The sequence below is a fragment of the Ptiloglossa arizonensis genome, chromosome 3, assembly GCF_051014685.1.
Source record: "Ptiloglossa arizonensis isolate GNS036 chromosome 3, iyPtiAriz1_principal, whole genome shotgun sequence".
NCBI lineage: Eukaryota > Metazoa > Arthropoda > Insecta > Hymenoptera > Colletidae > Ptiloglossa > Ptiloglossa arizonensis.
Genome location: NC_135050.1, coordinates 13,678,614 through 13,699,238, shown reverse-complemented (window position 1 = coordinate 13,699,238; position 20,625 = coordinate 13,678,614). Strand labels below are relative to the sequence as shown.

Here is a 20,625-nt window from a genome sequence, read left to right as displayed (position 1 = left end):
ACCTTACTGAATAATACGTTATTTTCCAAGAGAGTAACAACCGAAGGACGCTTGGAATTTTAATATACGAAATGCACAGTTAATGTAAGTATTACAATTTCAATGTTTTGTAAGTATATTTTCATTAGACGTTTCAGTGTTTGTGCTGTGAATGATAGTGATTCTGATCGCTGCCAAAATACTTAACTCTCCTCGTGCTTAGTTTTAATTCCTACACCTAATAGCGCTGAAATTTTATTCTACTCCGAATCGATAAAGTTGGAAGTGGCACGGATGGTAAGGGGATTTGCATACGCTCGATCCGTTTAATACGACAAAGTATTACGTATTGTAATATTTGGTCTATGTATAATTGATTTGGGTATTTCACTCGTCTCTGTGAATTGTGTTTTACGTGGACAATTTTTATTTAGGTGGTTGTATAACTGCATTTTTGAATAAGTACCGCGAAAAACGGACGTTAAACAACATTATTAAATTTTCCTCGCGTTAATTTTTATATACATTATTTACAAAATCCATTCTCAGAAAGGTGAACGAATCGAAACGTGTCGACCGTGTACTATACAATATGTATAATTTTCAACGAAAGAAATATTCTTCAACATTGGTGTCAATGGTACAGAACATCCGTCGTCTATGCATATTTTTTTCCATTACAAATCCGTCGTCCGTACATATCTTTTCCCATTTCACGTAGAATCGTACGTCGACAATTGAGCGATCGATTCACAGTATCGTTAAGCGATATAAATATCGATCGTTGTATTTCTCTACAAGTGTATTCGGAATATAACTAAAATTGGTTCAACAATCGTAGAATAGTGTAAATACCTGCGCGTAATCGCGCGAGAACGGGAGTTGGGACATCTGCAGTAAAGGGTCGGTAAATTAGAAAACTACCTCTAGTATCGCGAAGCTACCTGCCGTACCGGCGAACGAACCATGTTTTGAAGTTCGGCGTGGTTTGGAACTGTGGGTGGCAGGTAGGACAAATGCTGGTCGGCTGGGGTGGGTGCAGAGGGAGGGAGGGAGGGAGGGATGTGGGGTGTGTGGGGGGGTGGACGGTCGTAAACACTCGCGCAAGAAGTACGTAGTACATAGTCTCGCGAGGACCCGTGCCGCGATTACGTCGTCCTGGGGTTCGAGCGTGGTCGACGTACGGTGATCGTCCGAGACGGTCGTGAGATCCCGAACGTCCAGCATATCGTCGCGCGACAGGGATCGCGGTGTATCCGTTTCTCTGCCGTGCGATCGTATCGTATACATCGATACATCGTCCGCGGTTCCGCGGTTCCGCGTTACGCTGCGATTTATCTCGTTAGAGACCGATCGACGGACCGTTGGAAAGATCGCGCGACACCGTGTTTCGAATGTGCCGGTGAAATAGTTTCCCTATGAGATGCGACGTCCTCTGATTCGTCATCTCTCCGAGGGTGGTGGCAGTGCAGGTGACAATGCTGGCGCCAGGAGACAGCAATCCATGAAGGAGGACGAACGCGGTGGTTACACCTGGAACTGTCGCGAATATGGGCATCACCTGTCGTCCTGCGACCTCCTCAAGGTCCCCACGGCCCTCGGATGTCGGGGGCAGACCGCGTCACCGGAGCCGCGTATCACGATCCACAGGTAGGCCGATTTTGATTCGTGTGTCAGCCGTTCGGCGTTGGTAGGGGAGGTTAGTTAGCTCGACGAAATTGTCCGGGTCAGTGGATCCTTCGAGGGCTCGTTCTGGGCAACCGCGCTCGCGCACTACCTTTAATCGCGTTACAATCGAGAAACGAGCTCCGAAAGGGAACCGTTTACAACCATTTTTCGACCGTGGGGAGGAGGGGGGTGGAGGAGAGTAGGGGGCTGTCGTGTCGCGAATAATGGACCGATCGTGAGCGTACTCTGCATATAGAGCGGGACGTAATTCGCGGTACAACGGAAGGAACGATACTTCCGTGGGAAATAATGAATCGAATTCGCGGAATGGAATTCCGTCGTGCCAGGGGAGCAAAGTATTTTCCACAGCTTGTTTTCCGCAAACTCGAACCCGAACCGTGTTAGGCCAATTTGTCGTTTCATTTGTAACGATCGATGCAGCAAATACTACAACGGATTACGACAATTTATTCGTTTGAGAATCGAATAACTTTTGTTGGACCAATTTTGGTTAGAAAACGATAAATCTGGTACAAGACGTGGTACGAAAATTGTATTTATTTTCAACGATTTTTTTTTCAGCGTTTAATTAGTTACAATTTTTAGTAAAACTTTTTCTTACTGAGATTTCATTCGTACGAGAGTTTTTAGTTTTTAGTTTTAAGTAGTTTTCTCTATCTGTATCCTTCGGAAATTGTAACGTAAGAACTTTGTTTCAAAAAATTCCATTTACATTGTTTAAATGGAATCCATTAAAACGGTCCCATAACTGTTTCGACCACTGCCTTATAGAATATACCTGTTCCTATTGAACCATTTTTCTGTAACGGTCGAAACCATTTTTGGTCGTAACAATTTAGTATTAAATGGCAATGCATGTGTGTTCTCACATAACAATGACACGAAAGCGGAAACGTGTAATTACGCTCGCGGACAAAAAGATAGTACACATATTGCTATCTATAATTCTCGAACGATATATCGGATATTTATAAATAGTAAATTATATGTAAATATAATGGCGATATATATAGTAAAGAAAAAAGGCCCTGGTCAGATTTCGGCTAAATTAAATTTACAAAGTATTTACCATTTACATACACTGTTCTTGAAATTTGCCCCCAAAAATTTTCTATTATATTTAAATCCAGAGACGTGCTGGCTATTTTGAACAAGAAACTTTTGTGTAGGGAAAAACGCGGCTTTGTAACTTTCGCAATGCAAGCAGCAACGTTATTTTTTTGGAAAATTAACTTTTTTTCCAACAGTACGGCTCGCGTGCTTATTAATATTTTCTGTTATTAAATTATCGACACATTCTGTGGTGCTTCACTTTCGTTCGAATAAATGTACGTTTTCTCATATTGGTCATTCTTTAAATACATAGTTTTTTCTCGTTAATTTTCATCCATATCGTGATAAATTTTCAAATGCTGGATTCCTTATTGTCGTTTATATTTTCAAATTAACCAACCAATCGTTTATCCGGCGAGAGATCCGGTTAAGCGGGAGTCTACTTTACCATGAATGGTTGAAAGACTCCTAATAAAGATATTTCTACTGCCAGTAATCGTAGCTTTCCCAACACCGTGTAATTTTTATGTTTCAATGTATGAAGTTTCATTAAACTATTATAGTTCGAGTACGTTATTACGCGTACTATTTTTCTTGCAATAATTACATTTTATCATTATGAGAAGAGAAGGAACTTTATAAGCATATACTCTGTTCGAGTGACGAAACGTTTGAGTAGTAGAGCGATTCAATGATCGAACATTTGGATTTGTTCGTACAATGGAGATTCTACAGAAATCAATCACGTGTGAATTGTAAAATCGTTAGATTTGTAAAGCTACAATTACGTTGAAAGGAAATGCAAAAAAGAAATATATATTGTATAACTTTATACTATGGATATCTCTGATGATTTTAATTATTAAGTAAAAGGCCAAAGGATGGGAAATAGTGTAATGTTTTAGACTGAAATCGATTAGAATGGTTTAGATGGATATTAACGTTGTACAGATAAAAATAAGTAGTATCAGTTACAATAAGAGAGAAATTTCTGGTAAAAATTATTATTATTGCGAAGAAGATATTATTATTGTTATAACGTTTCTATTGCATGTGTTAAGAGAAAGCGTGTATATCGTAACAGATAGTCTAATTGGGTAAATGTGAGGTATATACGAAGGTTACTTTTGAAACCTAACTTTAAACATACAGTTCCATTTGAAGGAATGACCTTAATTGCTTCAAAAAAATTAGTTACCTTTGGATCCCATTCGTTCTGTGAAACTATTCAATTTTTGTTTTTCAAGCAGTTTTTCGTACCCTTAATGACACAGAAGATAATTTTATGTTTCGTTCAAAGTGACTCAGTCAACACAAAGAATAAAGTTTGAAATGTGTCTTATTATAGCTTGAAACTTGGCGTTAGAAACAGGTGCGTACGTAAAAAGGACAAAACCGAATGTTTTTTAATCTACTGACAAATTTGTATTTCTTGGCGAAGAAAAAATATGCTCTAGGGATTCTCTTGTTAAGATTATTTCGAAATTACGAAAGGAATTATCTTGGCATTGTCAAATGTTCAAATTAAAAGACTGAAATATCATTTCGAATAAAATTTCTTCAATTTCGTAGTAAGCTCTGAATTTGTAATTGCATTTAAAATTGTTTTCTCGTCTCCTCAGAGAAGTGTTGGCAGTCTTCCTAATGACATCCTCTTTCCGTAATTTTTAGATCAAGTAGAAAGTTCCGAATAACATCCACTCCTATTTGTTTCCTTCGCAATTTGTGTCAAATTCCTCCCTTCTGTTTCTAGCTGAAAAATTCCTCTCATTTCTTTTTCATTTACTAATTCTCCTCGTCCCGTGGTTTTACATTTTATTGCACTACTAATTTATATCGATGAAGTAACTGCATTTATCAAAGCTCGAGTATTTCATCGTTATATCCTACCTCGATATCAAAATATTTTTCAACAACGTGACATTCTTCTTTCTCTTCATTTCATAGTATACACACTTTACTTGTATACATGTACGTTTCCAAATTTAACCAAGTGTCTAATTTAACGTTCGATTTGGCATTGCATTCTACGAAAATTGACAAAATTCGTAAAAAATTATGATTATTCGAAGAATACGTGGACATTCTAAATGGTATACACGGTACAGAGATACGAAACATTGAACAATCTATAACATTCGTAAAAAATACACCCACGTTGTGTCGTATATTGGGAAACGTATCCAAAAGTGTAACATCGTTTTTCTCCAATTGGGATTAAATCGTCTTGGAGAATGAAGTATATCTCGTTGAGCATTGATACGCAGGTGTAGGTAAAAAACGAGAATATTTCCTTGGGCATATATTTTTGTGCATGGATTAAGCTATGCCCTATATTTCGTGACCCAAATCCTCTCCGTTCGTGTCCCGCGAAGGTGCATTTCGTAAATGACGCACGCTACTCGAAATGCATTTACCGGGTACAAACGTACGTAGGAAATGTTTACCGTGTCGTCAAATTGTCGCGAACACGATCGAAATTGTTTCTTGAAAATAATGTGTCTCCGCGACAACACCGAGTTGTGAAACTTTACCACTCGTTTGCTCTGGTACCGCGAACGAGAAGCGGTAAACAATTCTAGGTAAAATAGGTCACAGACAAATTTGCGATGAAAACAAATCCTTTTTGACTCGAAGACCAACTCAACTCGATGTCGAATGTCGGTATATGCCACCGTCAACCACACGAGGGAGAGGAAATAAAATTTCCATTTTGCGACACCTATAGTACCGCTCCATCAATTTTCGGACAATATACATATATTTTTAACTATACTCGAATGAAGGTTTGGAAACGAAGGTTCGCTTTGGAAACGAAAATACAGGAAAATTGAATAACGAACAAATTGTGGAATAGATGGCTCACCGAATTAATAAAAACCCGATATAAAGTTATAACGTATAATTTAAAATTAAATACAGAGCTCGCGATAATTTATATTAATATTTAGGGCTGTTCTTTCGGAGTATAACGCTCTGAAACAAACATTCTTCCTCTTTTAAGTGCGATAAATGATCGTTAACCTAATTTAATAAAGTAGAATAGGTCATCATGTTGAAGAACTGTATTGCGCATGTGCAAATCATGAGCGCCCTTAGGGGGTTATTCTCATTCGGCCACCCTTGGAACAAAGGGTATCTTTGCGAATTTATAAAGATAATACCGTGTAATTGACATTTCGTCCCAAAAATTTTAATCGTGGTTTTTTACGATTATACACCCCAAGAAAATGTAATAACATCGATTTCTTGGTCGCGTGCAATAAAGAACCACCCTTAAAGCTAAATATGGCCAAGGTAGCGATCGTCCTTATTCTAAATTTTTTGAATCTTGGAATTTCGTTGTATCTCGAATAATTGGATTAATTTTCAGAACGAATTATCGAGTATTGGTATTCTTTTTCTATAAACGGTCTTGTTACAATGCGCATATCGGAACGAATTCATCGGTTATCACTACTAAATTGCAGATCAATCTGTATTCAAAATACGTGGTACGCCTGAGGAGCTATTGGAGAACATACATAATTACACGTAAGCTCTCTGTAGAAATATAATCACGACGGATCAACACGAATTCGCCTCTGGACATTCTAGATCGATAAATTTAGCAACGTACAAATCATTGTTCGACAGAATATAATCTGATCAATGATTAACAGTTTCATGATTACTGAATAATCATGTCAGTAATTAGTAATTACTTATTGATTATTTAATCAATAAGTGGTACACTTAACCAGAGTAATCTTCCATTAAACGACAAGAGATCGTTGATTGATTTCGGTGAATTATTAAGATAACGATTACTCTTGGTAATCAATTACGAAAATTATTTTTATTTTTATTCCGTAATAATGCAAAATTCGCTCGCTGTTACTCTATTCCACGATGATACAATCGTATCATTGATTACGCAAAATATCACCAACCCGTATAAATAGCAGGACAAAAGTAATTACTTTGTATCGAGAAACAGATTGCTATTATAATAAAGGGAGAAAGAAAAGAAAAGTTTCGCGATCCATTTCTGTAGTTCCATTCTGTAGTGTTATGGAATTTACCGTTGGTATTTAACCAAACGACGGGACATTTGGCGGGAATACAGTCGTTATCTTCTCTCGACGACGAGTGTCAATTTTCTTTTTCCCCGATTACTTTCGACGATTACGAAACAACGGGGTACAAGGTGTAACGTTTCGCTGGCAAAGATTCGTTTCGAACAAACGACCGCAAGGGTACCGATGATTCGTCGTTAAGGAGTAAAGAGACGGAAGAAGGAAAGCAGGCGAAATTCGAAAAGTGGGAACCACGACTAATTTTGCCCGTTATTCAACAAGTGTTTACACTTCCATGATCGTCCCGTCTAACCTGTTGAATAAATATGAGGTAGAAAAGAAGAGGCTCGGTCCGGATCGTACTTCATTGTTGGTCTCTCTGGCACGAGCGTCTGGAAAGGAAAAAAGGAAAAGAAAAGGAGAAGTAGTTTAAAAGCGTCCTCGCGGGGAAGCCTTTTCAGCGATCATTTCGAACGAAATGTGCAAAAAGACTGGTGTCCGAGCCAGGTGCATCGCGCGCTGGCTCGGTTCATTGAAATTACATTTGATCAGCCGCCAACATTTCTCGAAAGTCGATGCACGAGCACACGGACGAGTTTTAGGATATTTGATAATGAATATTAAAAACGTACGGCTCTTAACGGGTACTGTCGGATTCAAGCCCGACGATTGCACTTGGCACTTCGTATTTATCGACAATCCTGTTTCATTTTCGTCGAACAATGTATATTATCTCGTTGCATTGTGCACATTGCGTCGTGGAATCGTTCGTCACCTGGCGAGATAAAAGAGTAATTCTCTCACGACCGTAAGATTCATTCTTCGATCATTCGAATCTGTACGAATTTCCAGGGCTGTTGATCGTCTGTTTTGTTTTCTTACGAGATGAATTTTCGAATCTTTCTGAACATTGTTCTTTTTTTTTTTCTTCAAATTCTTGCTACTTACGAAACGTTTCACTGTCTAATGGATATCTTTGTAAGAAAAAATTTAATTCTTTTGAGATATTTCGCATAGAATGAGCTTCCTGGTAAAGAGTGTCCAGGTATACGAATCCAGGTGTACCGCGCGCTGACTCGTTCATTGAAATTACATACATTTGATCAGCCGCCAACATTTCTCGAAAGCCGTCCGTATGCTTGCGCCTCGGACGTATTTGATTATCGATAACCATGATAGGGATTGTAACTTGGGAAACGTTGAATGCTTTCATTTATTAAAAGTTCGATAAAAATAGACGATACGTGTCTCAATTTTAGGTATATCGTATTGATTTTGGGTACGACGGAACGTTGGCTATCCGAATGTCGATTATATCCGAACTCTGATTACACAGACATCGATTCCCTTAACTTTGGCTTATTTAAACATGTAATCAGAAATTCTTGATACGAAAACTCTCGACGGTGTTACAACTGTACCCGAAAAAGGAACAGTAGCCCCGATTTATCGAACCACCGAAATTATTCCCTCTTTCGATCACAGAAAATCAGTTATATCGTAATTATTTGAAAATGTTCTTCCTGTGTAAATTTCACTCTTATCCTAATAATATATTATCTCTTACTCGAATATTTTATCGCTTTCCTTTTTTTAAAATAATTTATGGTACATATAAAATAGTCCTTTACAATTTTCTTCGGATCGTTAATTTCTCCCTTTTGTTATATTCGGTCAAGTGTAACAGCTGTTTCGCAACATCTACCGTTTCTTGCGCCAAGTAACATATGCTTGGCACCGTTTAATATTCACCGTGCCAGCGATAAACAGTTACTCGAGATGAAAATTATCCAGACAAAACATAATTTTCAGCTATATTCCACGTGCTTCTTTTGTTTTGTTCTACTCGTGTGATCTTCGTACGTCGTAACACAAAATTTCTCGCGCACCGGTGTGTAAAATTGTTGCGCCAAATTGAAAATACACGTGGTACGTTCTAGAAATTTTCAGAACGAGAAAAATAAAATCACGTCGATTCAATATTCAGACACGGGTGTATATTTTGAGATACGTCGACAAAATTTGCAGTTAGCTTGGTATAGATCCACGTTCCACGAACGTGGAAAGTGGTTGCAAACACGAATCTGACGCGTAAGCATTTTCCGCGCGATGATATACAATACTCTCTGACAGGTTGTCACAGGCTCGAGACCGAGCTGTGACAAGTTGACGGACAGATGGGTGAAATCTGATCGCTGTTATCTCTCCCTGGCTACGCCCGTCTTTGTATATATCGAGGATGAGAGTGACGAACAGTAAGAGCGTGTGAAATGCAGTTAACACGGTCTGTGTGGTTCCAGGAAGTGGTGTGGATAACTTTGTAACAACCTGACGGAAAGAAATCGTGATAACGCCACAAAGAGTACTCCATTAATTGTACGACGAACGATTTAAAACGAGAAGACCGCGAAAAAGAAATTTTTAAATCCACGTTTATCGAACTATGTTTTTCTGTAGCAGTTATTTATCATCGGTACCGTGAATTTTAAACCACGTCGAGCATTCTTAACCAATGATAAAACAGAGTTGCATTTGCTTCGTTCGCGTCCCTAGGTAGAAAATATTCTTATCTCTTCCCCCAAAATAAAATAAAATATTAAAATTATCAATAGCGCATAAAAAGAAATTGAAGTATAATGGAAAAAAATAATTTTTAGGATTTAATTTATCTATTTCAAAGAACACTAATGGAATTCGATTAAAAGACACGGTTGAAATTATCGACTTTTTGAAAATTACCTAATTACCCCAGCATTAATATTAGTTTGCATACACTTTTATTGAGAATTCCTCGTACCTGCCGTGTTACCACGCTATCCTCTTCAACAAGCTTCGTTATTCATTAATACTAGGTCGTAACACACGGAATGTTTGTTTCTTTCGCTTCGGGTAAACACGTAATTTGGATAATTCGTGCTTGCGTAAATAAAACGTTGTCGACAATGTCAAGTCAAACACATTATGTTTATTAAACGTTTCCGACCAGTTTCGTTGGTTCTCTGTGGAAAGAACCAGTATGTTATTTCTGAGGAAGACCAACAAAACGTAAATGGTCAAAAACGTTTAATAAACATAATGTGTTTGGCTCCAGCGTTGCGCGACAACGTTTTGTTCGACGTAAATACGCTTCAATCGTAATAAATGAATCGTGATAATAAACATGTACTTGAGAAATGCAGAAAATCTAAAACATAGACCTTTATCGAAAGCATAAAAGAATATTCTTGATAGACACAAATAGACGATGGATCTGTTGTAAATAAAATAACAGAACAGTGTACACCGTAGTTACTATTAAAAATTACATGAACGAGATAGTGGAGACTCAATTGGAAACAAAAAATCTTATAGCGGTTTTGAAAAATATCAATATCTACATTAAGATTTAAACCGTTTGTATTCAATCTACTGTTGGTCGCAATCAAAGATGTTAATACGACCTAAAGAAAAAAAAAAAAAAAAAAAAAAAAAAAATGGACGCAATAAGTAAAACATCATTACGTTACAGTCCTGTTATTACAACCGAGATTATCTTTACGTAACCAGCGATTAAAATTTTCTATAACGAACCCGTCTATAAATACATAATTTTAATGGTTGTACACGTTACGACTTATCGTACGATTTAGTCGTTCTTCGACAGCAACGTATGACAAGTTGATACGACTTATCGTACGACAACCCCACACGCGTTACGATTATCGTTCGAAAAGTCGTATCGAACAAATCGTACGATTTATCATACGATAAATAGTAACGTGTATGTCCCCTATTAGAGATTTCAGAAATGCTAACCAGGCTAGTAACGACGAAACACCAAAGAAATTGCAGCAATCCACAAAAATACAGTTTGTCGAATATATGCACACATTGTAAATGTATTAGTCACGGTAAATAAATTGTAAAAGATTGTTACGTTTTTTTCTATCATTTTACAGATTACGTTTTCTATAATGTAAATTAAAGCTTTAATATTCGATAAGCCAAACGATTGCTATTCACGTTGACGAGTTGAGCTAACAATATTGACAATTTCAATTTGTGCAATTTTTGAGACATCTATTGTAAATTATGACTTTGAAATCGTAGAATATTTGGGCATTCGCGCACTCTGCACTCGTAATGTTGGAATTTCATACGACGAGATTCATAAATTCATCGCTCCTTAAAGCAGCTTCGTTTATCTTTGAGATCTTATACAAATTATGAACTTGTACCGAGGTTTCAAAGCGAACTTCTCTGTTTGCGTTGATCGTGTTTTCAGCAGTGAAAGGACCCCTTGCGAAGAAGGATCACACAGCTGAGACACTTAAAAAGCATTTAGCCGGTTCTGCTACGATAGGAAATTTATCTTTCGTTAATTTTTAAATCCTAGAGAGTCGGCGGTGCGCTCGATCTCTTCTATTTAGTACTCTGAATTGCGTCTGATCACGGGCTTTGCTTAAAACAATTTTTACTTAAAAATTTTAAAAGAAAAATTATACGAAAACTTTCGTGTTCGAATAATATTCGATTAATGGTGGTAACTTTTTGATAGTTTCAATAGTTTCAGGACTGACAACCCTTAATTCGATATTGTTGCAAAAATTTTGATCGTACGATAGTATCGATATCGACTGTCAGTGACACATGTATTGTTAAATTCTCCATTCGAACGAATTACAAATTTTTCCTTCTTTTGGAGCCATTTTTCGCTTCGCTGATCCAGATTATCGTTTAATCCGGATGACTTGTGCCCCTAATTAATTTGGATTAACGGCGTCTTACTGTAAACGAAGCAACGAGAAGTGCCGAGTATCTAGAATTTTCATATCGAGTCTCTTAATCGGTCAAACGATACAATTATCTTTGCGCACACTGTGTATAATTTACTTCGTGCATAATCGTATATAAAAGTGTGACACAATTGTATTTATCGTCCAATTAAGCATTGAAAATCTACTACAATGACAATTATATTCGATTAATTAGCAATCATACGGTTCAACATCGTTGCATTAAGTATTTGACCTTATAACCCGATAGCTTCGTTTAGGATCATTCTGTTGCAAGCGAATGCAAGTAAAAGACTGTTATATACAGGGTAGTCTGTAATTTGTGGAAAAAATTAGGACAGGGAGATTTTATGATCCGAAATGAGACGAAAATAACAAAATTACATTGGAGGAATTATTTTCCAGAAAAATGCGTTTGAGAATCAGTCGAGTACGCGTTCACTTAATGATTGGCGTCATGGATTTCACCACAGACCGTTAGTGTTGCCAGTTTTGTACGCGATACAATCTCGTGGCTTGTTTACCATCGATATTCACCTAGTAACGCGTTCCTGAGGTATGCAGAAGAAATTTTAAACGTACGAAGCTGAATTAGTAACATCAGTCATTCGTTAGGTGCATTCTTGTTTTCAAGTGCATTTTTCTCGAGAACAATGCATTTTCGTTCTCGATTTTCGTCTTATTTCGTGCCATAAAATCTCCTCGACTTCAATTCTAATTACAGACCACCCTGTATGTATTGTAATCGCACGACACACGTACCTCCTTTGCGACATTATCCGATACATAAATTAGTGGACAAGGAATGAAATATCTCGTATCTCTTTGAAATCTCGAGAGTAACTCTAAACAGCTCGTTAGTTGTCTCGTTGATGACTAACAGCTTTCAGTATTCGTTTATCGACATACTCAGTGGAGCATTAGTAAAACGTAATAAATCATTAACACGTATAACAATATAAAGTACCGACTTGGGAGCAAGACGACGTTCGAGTTTATTGTAGCTTGGACGAAAGATGGTCAGAGTTTCTATCTAAATAAAAGTTTCGAATAACGAATAAAAAGAGAGCAACTTTTGAAAATTAAATTTAAAAAATTTTAATCTTAATTCTAATTCGTATAGTATGTATGTAAATTTCGCCCTTCGATCGAAGAAACATTGAGTAAATCGCTGTACATTAATTTTATTCGTCTTATTTTTTATTCAAATGAAATTTACTTCGTTTCTGACTCGTACCAGTTAACCAATCCCGTGCAGTCCTGAGTGCATCCCCGTGACTTGTTTTTCTTCTCTAAGATCCGAGAAAAAGTCATTGCTCGTCATTTGGAACGATCTAAGGATGCAGATCTGTCATTCTAGGAAATTGGAGATTCAGGAGTGAAAGAAGCGTGAAATAACAGCTTTCAGTAGTGGTTCTAACTGATGCAATTGCGTATAGAGTCGTAAGACGTGTACCCGTGAGAAAATGGAATGGATGCAACGAGACGTTCTCGTTTCTCGATTTTCAAAATTTTTATTACAAGCAACGTAGATAAGTACGTGTCTAGGACAAATGTTCGCGGTTCGATATGCGCGAACACGTTTCGAAAATTTGCATAAAATCGAACCACCCTTCGAACACAGAGAGAGGAAATTTAATCGAAAGAGTCACGAGTGGAGAGAAAAAAACATTCTCTTACGGATTGCTCAGGATCGATGTAATATTTTGATCGTAATTGTCGTTAAAGTGCCAACGAGTGCTAACGCATTATGAACAATAGTGGTCCGTTCACATAGGTGCATTATAGTTTGATCTTTATAATTTCTCATTACTTGGATAACGCGTAGTAAATTAGTTCGCTGAACTACATTACTATGTGCTATTGTTAATATAATAGAATAACATGAACCTAAGTGGCTTCCATTATTCATAGGTAATGTACGAATATCCGACGCCGTGTCGTGGATAATTTACGATCTTTATTGAAATCATTTTGTCTCGTAGTGTCTACCGTAAAATAACTCGACTTTCCGCGATCATAAATTATGAATTAGTTTCAAAAAAGGTCTGAAAAAAAATGCTGATACTTGTGAATCTTTTATACCGATGACACGGAATGTCCGATATAAAGGTTTCGCGCATATGGTAAAAGTGCATACTTTGAACAATATTTCCGCCAATTTTCGTAAAAAAATGTCAGCGTATATAGAAAATATCAGCGACCTCGTACCATGCTAATCGAATTTTCTAGTCGCGCTGTTGGGGTGGATTTTTCCGGTTCTAATGGTTGGAATTGAGTAAAATTACAATTTTTTAGAAACTGGACGTCGACATAATTGCACTTATAGATATGTAAAAAGTTCGTTCAAGGGTGAGAAACTTTTAAAGAAAAGGGTGTGAATTTTCCAGGAAAAATTGATAGTTTTCGAGAAAAAAAATTTGCACATGCAACAATAGAAACTATTAGCGCGAGTGTACAGTTCGAACTTCGAGTCAATCGGATTTCCGTAACTTTTAAGTTACGCTCCAATTTCAGAGAATTCGTTTCGCGAAAAAAACATTTAAAATTTGAAAATCAAAGTTTCTTTTTTGCCCTGGTATTTTAAGAGGACGGTATTCTCAGAGTGTTGAGTATTACGGAAATGTAAAAATATAAAATATCGATTCGTTGGAATCGAAGTGGCGATGTTTCCCCTTCGGACGATATAAAATTTTCTATCGAGGCTAGAGGCATTTGTAACAGGGAACGAGTCTGATAACCACCGATGATCGTTGTCGTGGCGTTTGGTTTTTGTACGATATTATGAAAATGCAAAAATAGAAAATGTCGATTTCTTGATATCGAAGAGACGATGTTTCCCCTTCGGACGCTATAAAATTTTCTATCGAGGCTAGAGGTATTTCCAACAGAGAACGGGTCTGATAGCCACCGATGATCGCTGTCATGGCGCTTGGTTTTTGTGCGATATACCAGCGCAATATATACAGTCCTTTCTTTCATATAATCGAGAGGGCCGTCTATTGCGAAATACCAGGGAAGGGTATAGAGGACATCCTCATTCCACCCACGATAGTCGATCGGACGAGCGGAGATGATCGTTGAGTAATAAATTAGTTTTGCCAGGAGGTAACACGGGAGATTATGCAATCGGTGCCATCAAGTGGGGCAATCTGTTGGAAGAACGGAGATGACCTTGAGGAGGGTCCGGAAATGTCGGAAACGGAAGTTGGAGCAGGACGATTTACTTTTTTGGTTTCGGACCACTCGTCCAATCTCTAATCGTGTTTTCGCGACTTCTCTCTTTCGAGGCATTTCAGTCAAATGCCATAGTTTTAAATGGGCCAATTGTAATTCACAGTTCTTAGGTTGGTTCTGGTAAACAAGGTCGCGCGTAACAGTCGGAAGAATCATTCTTGAAATTTATTCGATCTCGTTTAACGAAGAAACTGTAACGATTACAAGAAGATAATTATTTGAAAATTTTTCACTTTTATGGATATATACGTGCGCGAAGACTTTTAATCGGATAAACTCTACGGTTTCTACAAACAAATATGAAAAATTTAACTCCATTTCGGCTTCGACACTTTATACATATTTATGACCATGAAAATTTTGCAGTTTATGAATATGGATCCGATTGCACAAGTTCGAAGTAACAGAATCTGGATTTTGGAGTAATAAATTTAACGGTCGTTTGTTTTTCAATTTTTTTTATCCTCGGATTAAATTTCACATGGTCAGTATCTTTTGGTTCTGAAAAACATCTGCCACGAGATAAAACCAGAAATTTTAGTTTAATATTAACTCGTACCGTTATCGATCGAACAAACAGGTTTAATACCTTTTTATTATTGTTATGTTCACGACCGAAGCTTGAGAAAACTTTTGAGTCGAATGTGATATTTTTAATAAAATTATTTTCATTACGATGTATTGTACAATGTAATGTTTGTTCTAGTCGTAACAAAATGCTTGATCTAGAAGATAGACAATTTTCACTTTAGAAAACAATTTTCCGTAATTAATATTTTTTAGGGTTTTCACGAATTTTCATTTTTAGATTACTTTGGTCGTGAAACTTCCTACAATGGTGCAACAATGTTTTGTATAATGAGCAATAATATTGTCTCGAGGGTCTAGAAACTTCTTTATCTTTTTCGATTAAAATAGCGAAAAACGTTTCTCGGTATACGAGAAAATGGTCGCGAGGCGATGAAATTCTCGGAAATTTCTTAAGGTGAAACAAGTTCTTGAAAAACAAGTTTCCATTGAAATCATTTATCTTACGACCGCGGGGGCGTATCCATATGTGCTGAAAGAAGGAATATTTCCTTCTGAACTTGAAAATGGGTCACTAAGTATTAGGTTGGTCCATAAGTCTCTGGGCTTTCTGCGCGTTTCAAAACGGATCAAATAAAATACACAAATAGATAAGATAAATCGATAACATATTTTCCCCTATATTTCGCAATAAATTTCCATCTTTCGATTCATTTCTATATTCCAGTTTTATCGAATAAAGTGTTCTTTCAATAATTCTCGAATTTTTTCTTTACTATCTTTGTTATTTAAATACATTTTACATCTAGAGAGTACGAAGGACGAGGTAAATGTTCCCATCCGTAACTAATCATTTTTAATATTCATTTTAAAACGCGTGCTGGAATGTTATCTCGGTGAAAGGTAACACTTTGGAAATTGTCAAAAGCAAATTTAATATTTTGCTTCTGGTCGTCACTATCGCGTTACGAGTCAATGCTCGTATAAGACTGTGAATTTTAATTGAATTTCGTTGACCTTCGTGTGTCCAGGAATAAGTTAGCGTTAAAATATTTGGTTGTTCGGAGAGTCGTTTCGTTTTTTTTTGGTGAAAATGAAAGACGATTTTTTTTAGAGTGTATAAACATTTTATTAAATTGCATATTCTCCATTTTGGAAAACGAAATGACTTTCCGAACAACCCAATACATCGAACGAACTGTCTACGTTTGAGCGGAGGGACTCTACAAAATGCATCGAAGCCAAGGTATACCAATAGATGGTCTGCTTGGATCAAAAAACTTCGAGGTGATAAAGTGAAACGTCAACAAGCACGCAAGAACTTACGAAACGACCTAATATTAGACGAGATATTCCATCCACTGATCGTTGGATTAAAAGGTAATTTGGGATTCGATACGCGTCGCGATTCTTCCAATTTTTCAACGAGAAAAACGCGGTTGCGGAAAGAGTAGTGTCAGCAGGTTGCACAACTTTTTTGCGACACCTTCGACCTTCTACATACACTGCCGTCCAAAAGTTTGGAATCGCTATGCAAACTATGCGACGCGCAAACTTTCTCGAAATAATAAAAGAAGTTTTAAGCCGACACGAGTTATCTTATTTGCCGAGAGAGGTAATGGACAATGTGAGTCGTTTGTTATGTTCTTAATTTTGCAACGTGACGAGCAACCGTTTACTACGTTCTCAGTTCAAGCTCATTGTTTGAACTTAGTTGAGAAGTTTAATTAAATTTGAACTAAGTTTAATACGTAATCGTCGTTTCGTTGAAGAATCAATATTTGCGAGATAATGGTGCGATCTGTCCCGACAATGGGACATCCTGACAATTATTTTTTCAAGAGTCGTTGGTGTACGTTTCAGCGTGTTTGTTACGGTAATACTCCTGTTTCTTGTTTGTTGAACGTCGTATATTACCTCGTTGCATTATGCATATTTCATTGTGAAATTACTCCTCACCAGTCGAGGTACAGCGTGCTTCTCTAATATCACTTTGCAATCGTCCTTTTTTTATTTTCCTTCCAATTTGTACAGCTTACTCCTGCTTTTGAGAAACGTCCTCGTGTAATCACGGACCTATTGTTATGTTTGTATGCGGAAGCTATGCAATCTGGCACAAATTTTTCTTCTTCGAACCCTTCGTCCCGATTCGAACGTTTCAAATTCAGTTCGGAGGATTCTACTCCAGTGATCCAGGCATCTAATACTTATGTAACGTCGGTGCAATTCTTATCTCTATCGCTGAAAGAAATAATTTTGTTACGATCGCACGATTTATTTTTCGACCATTTAAATCTGCACGAATCTCCACTGTTAATCGTCTGTTCTGTTCTTGTTACGAGCTTAATTTTCGAATCTTCGATATCGGATACGTCGTTTGGGTCTTTCTGAACACTGTTTTCTCTTCGAACTCTCGGTATTTATGAAACGTTTCATTGTTTACTGGACGTCTTAGCAAGAAATGCTTAACCGTTTGGAGATATTTGGTACGTAATAACCTTCCTGGTAGAGAGTTACAATCGCTCTCCTTGTTTCGAGACCAATTTCCATTGTTTACGTCAATTTTAATCTCTGTACGAGTCTCTATTCTACATTTGAGATTCGACAATTGTTCTTGTCAGATTTGCGGCAATCTATGAAAAATGTTTTTTAGAGAGTTTCGGTAACGAATGCACTCAATAGGAATCGATATTGTATTTTTTATTTCCATTGGTGAATACTAGAAATCGGGTTTTTAAGCTTATATTATTCCGAGCAACTGAAAGCTGCAAGTTGAAATTTACAGATGGTTACCCAAAATTGAAATATTGAAATCTATTGAATCGAATTAAATTGAATAGAAAGGTTTTTTTCAGCTTGTATCATTTTGAGCAATTGAAAACTGCGAATTAAATTGTTACCAAAAATTGATGTATTGAAATCTGTTAAATCGGATTAAATCGTCGTTAATTCTTTGCAATTATTAACTTCGAGAAATCGGATTGGTCCATCGGTTTGTGGGCATTTCTGTTACTATTTGCATTATAAATCCGTAAAGAGCGGAGGAAACCGTTTACCGATTTCATCTCGAGAGGCCATGATTCGTCTTTTTTACTTACCCGGCATAACTTCGAGCGATTGCTATCTTTCCCAGAGCCCGAAAAATGTTTCGAGAGAACAAGAATTTCGGAACAAAAATAAAGTTCAAAATGTAGTTTCTCGATATTATTTTTCACGATTAAAAAATTACCTTTGGGATGGCAAAATATTAGAGACGAGGGGAAATATATAAATTATTCAAACTGAATGGTTTTCAAAGCGAAAGAAAAATTGATAAATTGCGACGTTCCGTCTTGTTCGATATATCTTAAAGAATGTACATGAATTTTTGTTTTATAAATTCTAGAATATAGAAGTTTCACAATACGTAAAATACGAAAGGTAATAGGAGCATTATACGAACAAATCGACAAGTGATTCCAAACTTTTGGCTGGCAGTGTAGGTAAATACACTTGTCCATTTACCGTTTCCTGTCTCCTCGTTCTCTGTCTGGCGTCCAGTACTCCCTCCTCAAAGTAGACCCCGTGATTGTGCACAGTAGATCTCGCCTTCTCTCTTTCAGGAATTGCATGCCCGAGGAATCGTTCGAGAATCCCAAGGAGGATCGTTCCAACTCCAGACCGTAAGATTTTGCTTCCTAGATCGTAGCGAACCGAATCAGGAAGTAGTTTCTCGGGAATTTCATTTTCAACGAAAGAAATTCTGATACAGTTACGCCTGCCGCGCTTTGTATTTTATAATTAGTCCAGGGGACCGGTATAATTAGATTAAATTTTTTGGAATAACACCGACCTTTCCGCAGCCTTTGTCGTCGATGAAATCGAACCTATTATCGTCCACGATGCAGGAATTTTAATTAGAGCTTTCGTTACGAGGACTCGGCAACTGAAAGGAAAATTAATAATGGCGAAGTTTGAAATTGGAATTTAACGTCTTTTATTGCGGAGCGCCGCGAATGTAACTTAAATCGATTAAATGTTAACTTTCATTCAAAAGAAATTGGGTCGGTTCCGGCGGTATCTCGTATTATGTCAGCCATATTTTTCTTCTATTTTATAAGTCGCTGAAAATTCAAATTTTCTCGCATCGAGGTATCCGAGGTTTGCGTTTCGATTGATACAAAAATTTCTTCATATTTCTTAATACGTTGATAAATTTTCTTCTTCGCTACGTTACATGTTCAAATTTTCTTCACGATCGTTTCAAAATTGTTACGCAAACGAACCTTAATTTTTCCTTCGATTCTATGTTTTTATCGTTACGTTGAACAATGTTCCAGTTTCAAATTTATAATTACAACTATTCGTCGTAATTTTCGTCCTTTTTTGGAAATTTAGACAATCTTTCTATCAGGGAGATATTGCGCCAAGTATATTACTTCGACGAAATAAAATTACCTGTACTACCTTTCGCTAGGTGTGGACTCGAACAGACACACGCGCAAATTATAAAATTAATTTTTCGATTTTCTCTTTTTCGAAAAAAAAAAATTTTACGCATTAGCCAATCCTTAATGCCCGAAACTGCCCCTCGGATCGAGTATTCGTTCAATTCGACGCATAATTTCCTTTGATCTATCTATTCCCCTTCCCCCCGTTCTCGTGAACCAAGCTCTTGAACACACTGCGTACCGAGTCTCTCTTTCACCGAGTACGCACGCGATCCCGTATCGCGACTACTTGGATTATCCACTTCCACTTTCGTCGACTTTCCGCGGGGGAAAAAAAAGGGGGCGAATCAAGGTCCTTTAAATTCGGTATCGTTGCGCCGCGTTTCGCAACCGTTGAGTTTTGCATGGAGAATTGATGACCGTGCCGGAACATGCGGTTCAAGGACGTTTACAGCTTACGACAGAGATTAATGATCGAGACAACGCGCGGGGAAGGAACGATGGCAGAAAGATAATTCCGCTAAATTTGGCCGTCACAATGGCGCGAGATTGCTCGTAAAAAAAGCACGCGCGACGCGACCCGTCGTAATTGACTATTCTAGTCGAAATGTACCCCGAAATGCGCATCCCGTTCTAGACCCCTCTTCTCTCCCGGACCCTACGACACACCGTCCCTGCTCGAGTTGCTGTAATTCAATCGTTCAAAAAGATTCCATTCTGTCGGTTACACGGAAGGGGTTGCCGGGCGTTCGATTTTGACCACGAAACCCTTTTGGATTCGAGGGATTATCCGTGGTCGTCCCTTCTGGAATCGAGGGCCAACGCAACGATCGAGAAACGTCGGGAGTAAGCCTCGAACCAATTTAATTAACGATC

The 20,625-nt window shown here is 37.5% G+C and overlaps 1 protein-coding gene across 1 annotated transcript in view; it reads left to right on the top strand.

The window, feature by feature from the left end:
* The first annotated feature begins 1,123 nt into the window (after positions 1-1,123).
* LOC143143995 (rap1 GTPase-activating protein 1) overlaps positions 1,124-20,625 on the top strand; it is a 263,449-nt gene continuing 243,947 nt past the window's right edge. The window contains exon 1 of the mRNA XM_076305913.1: positions 1,124-1,629. Within this exon, the coding sequence (XP_076162028.1) occupies positions 1,403-1,629 (227 nt within the window). The 5' untranslated portion in view covers positions 1,124-1,402. The remainder of the gene's footprint in view (positions 1,630-20,625) is intronic.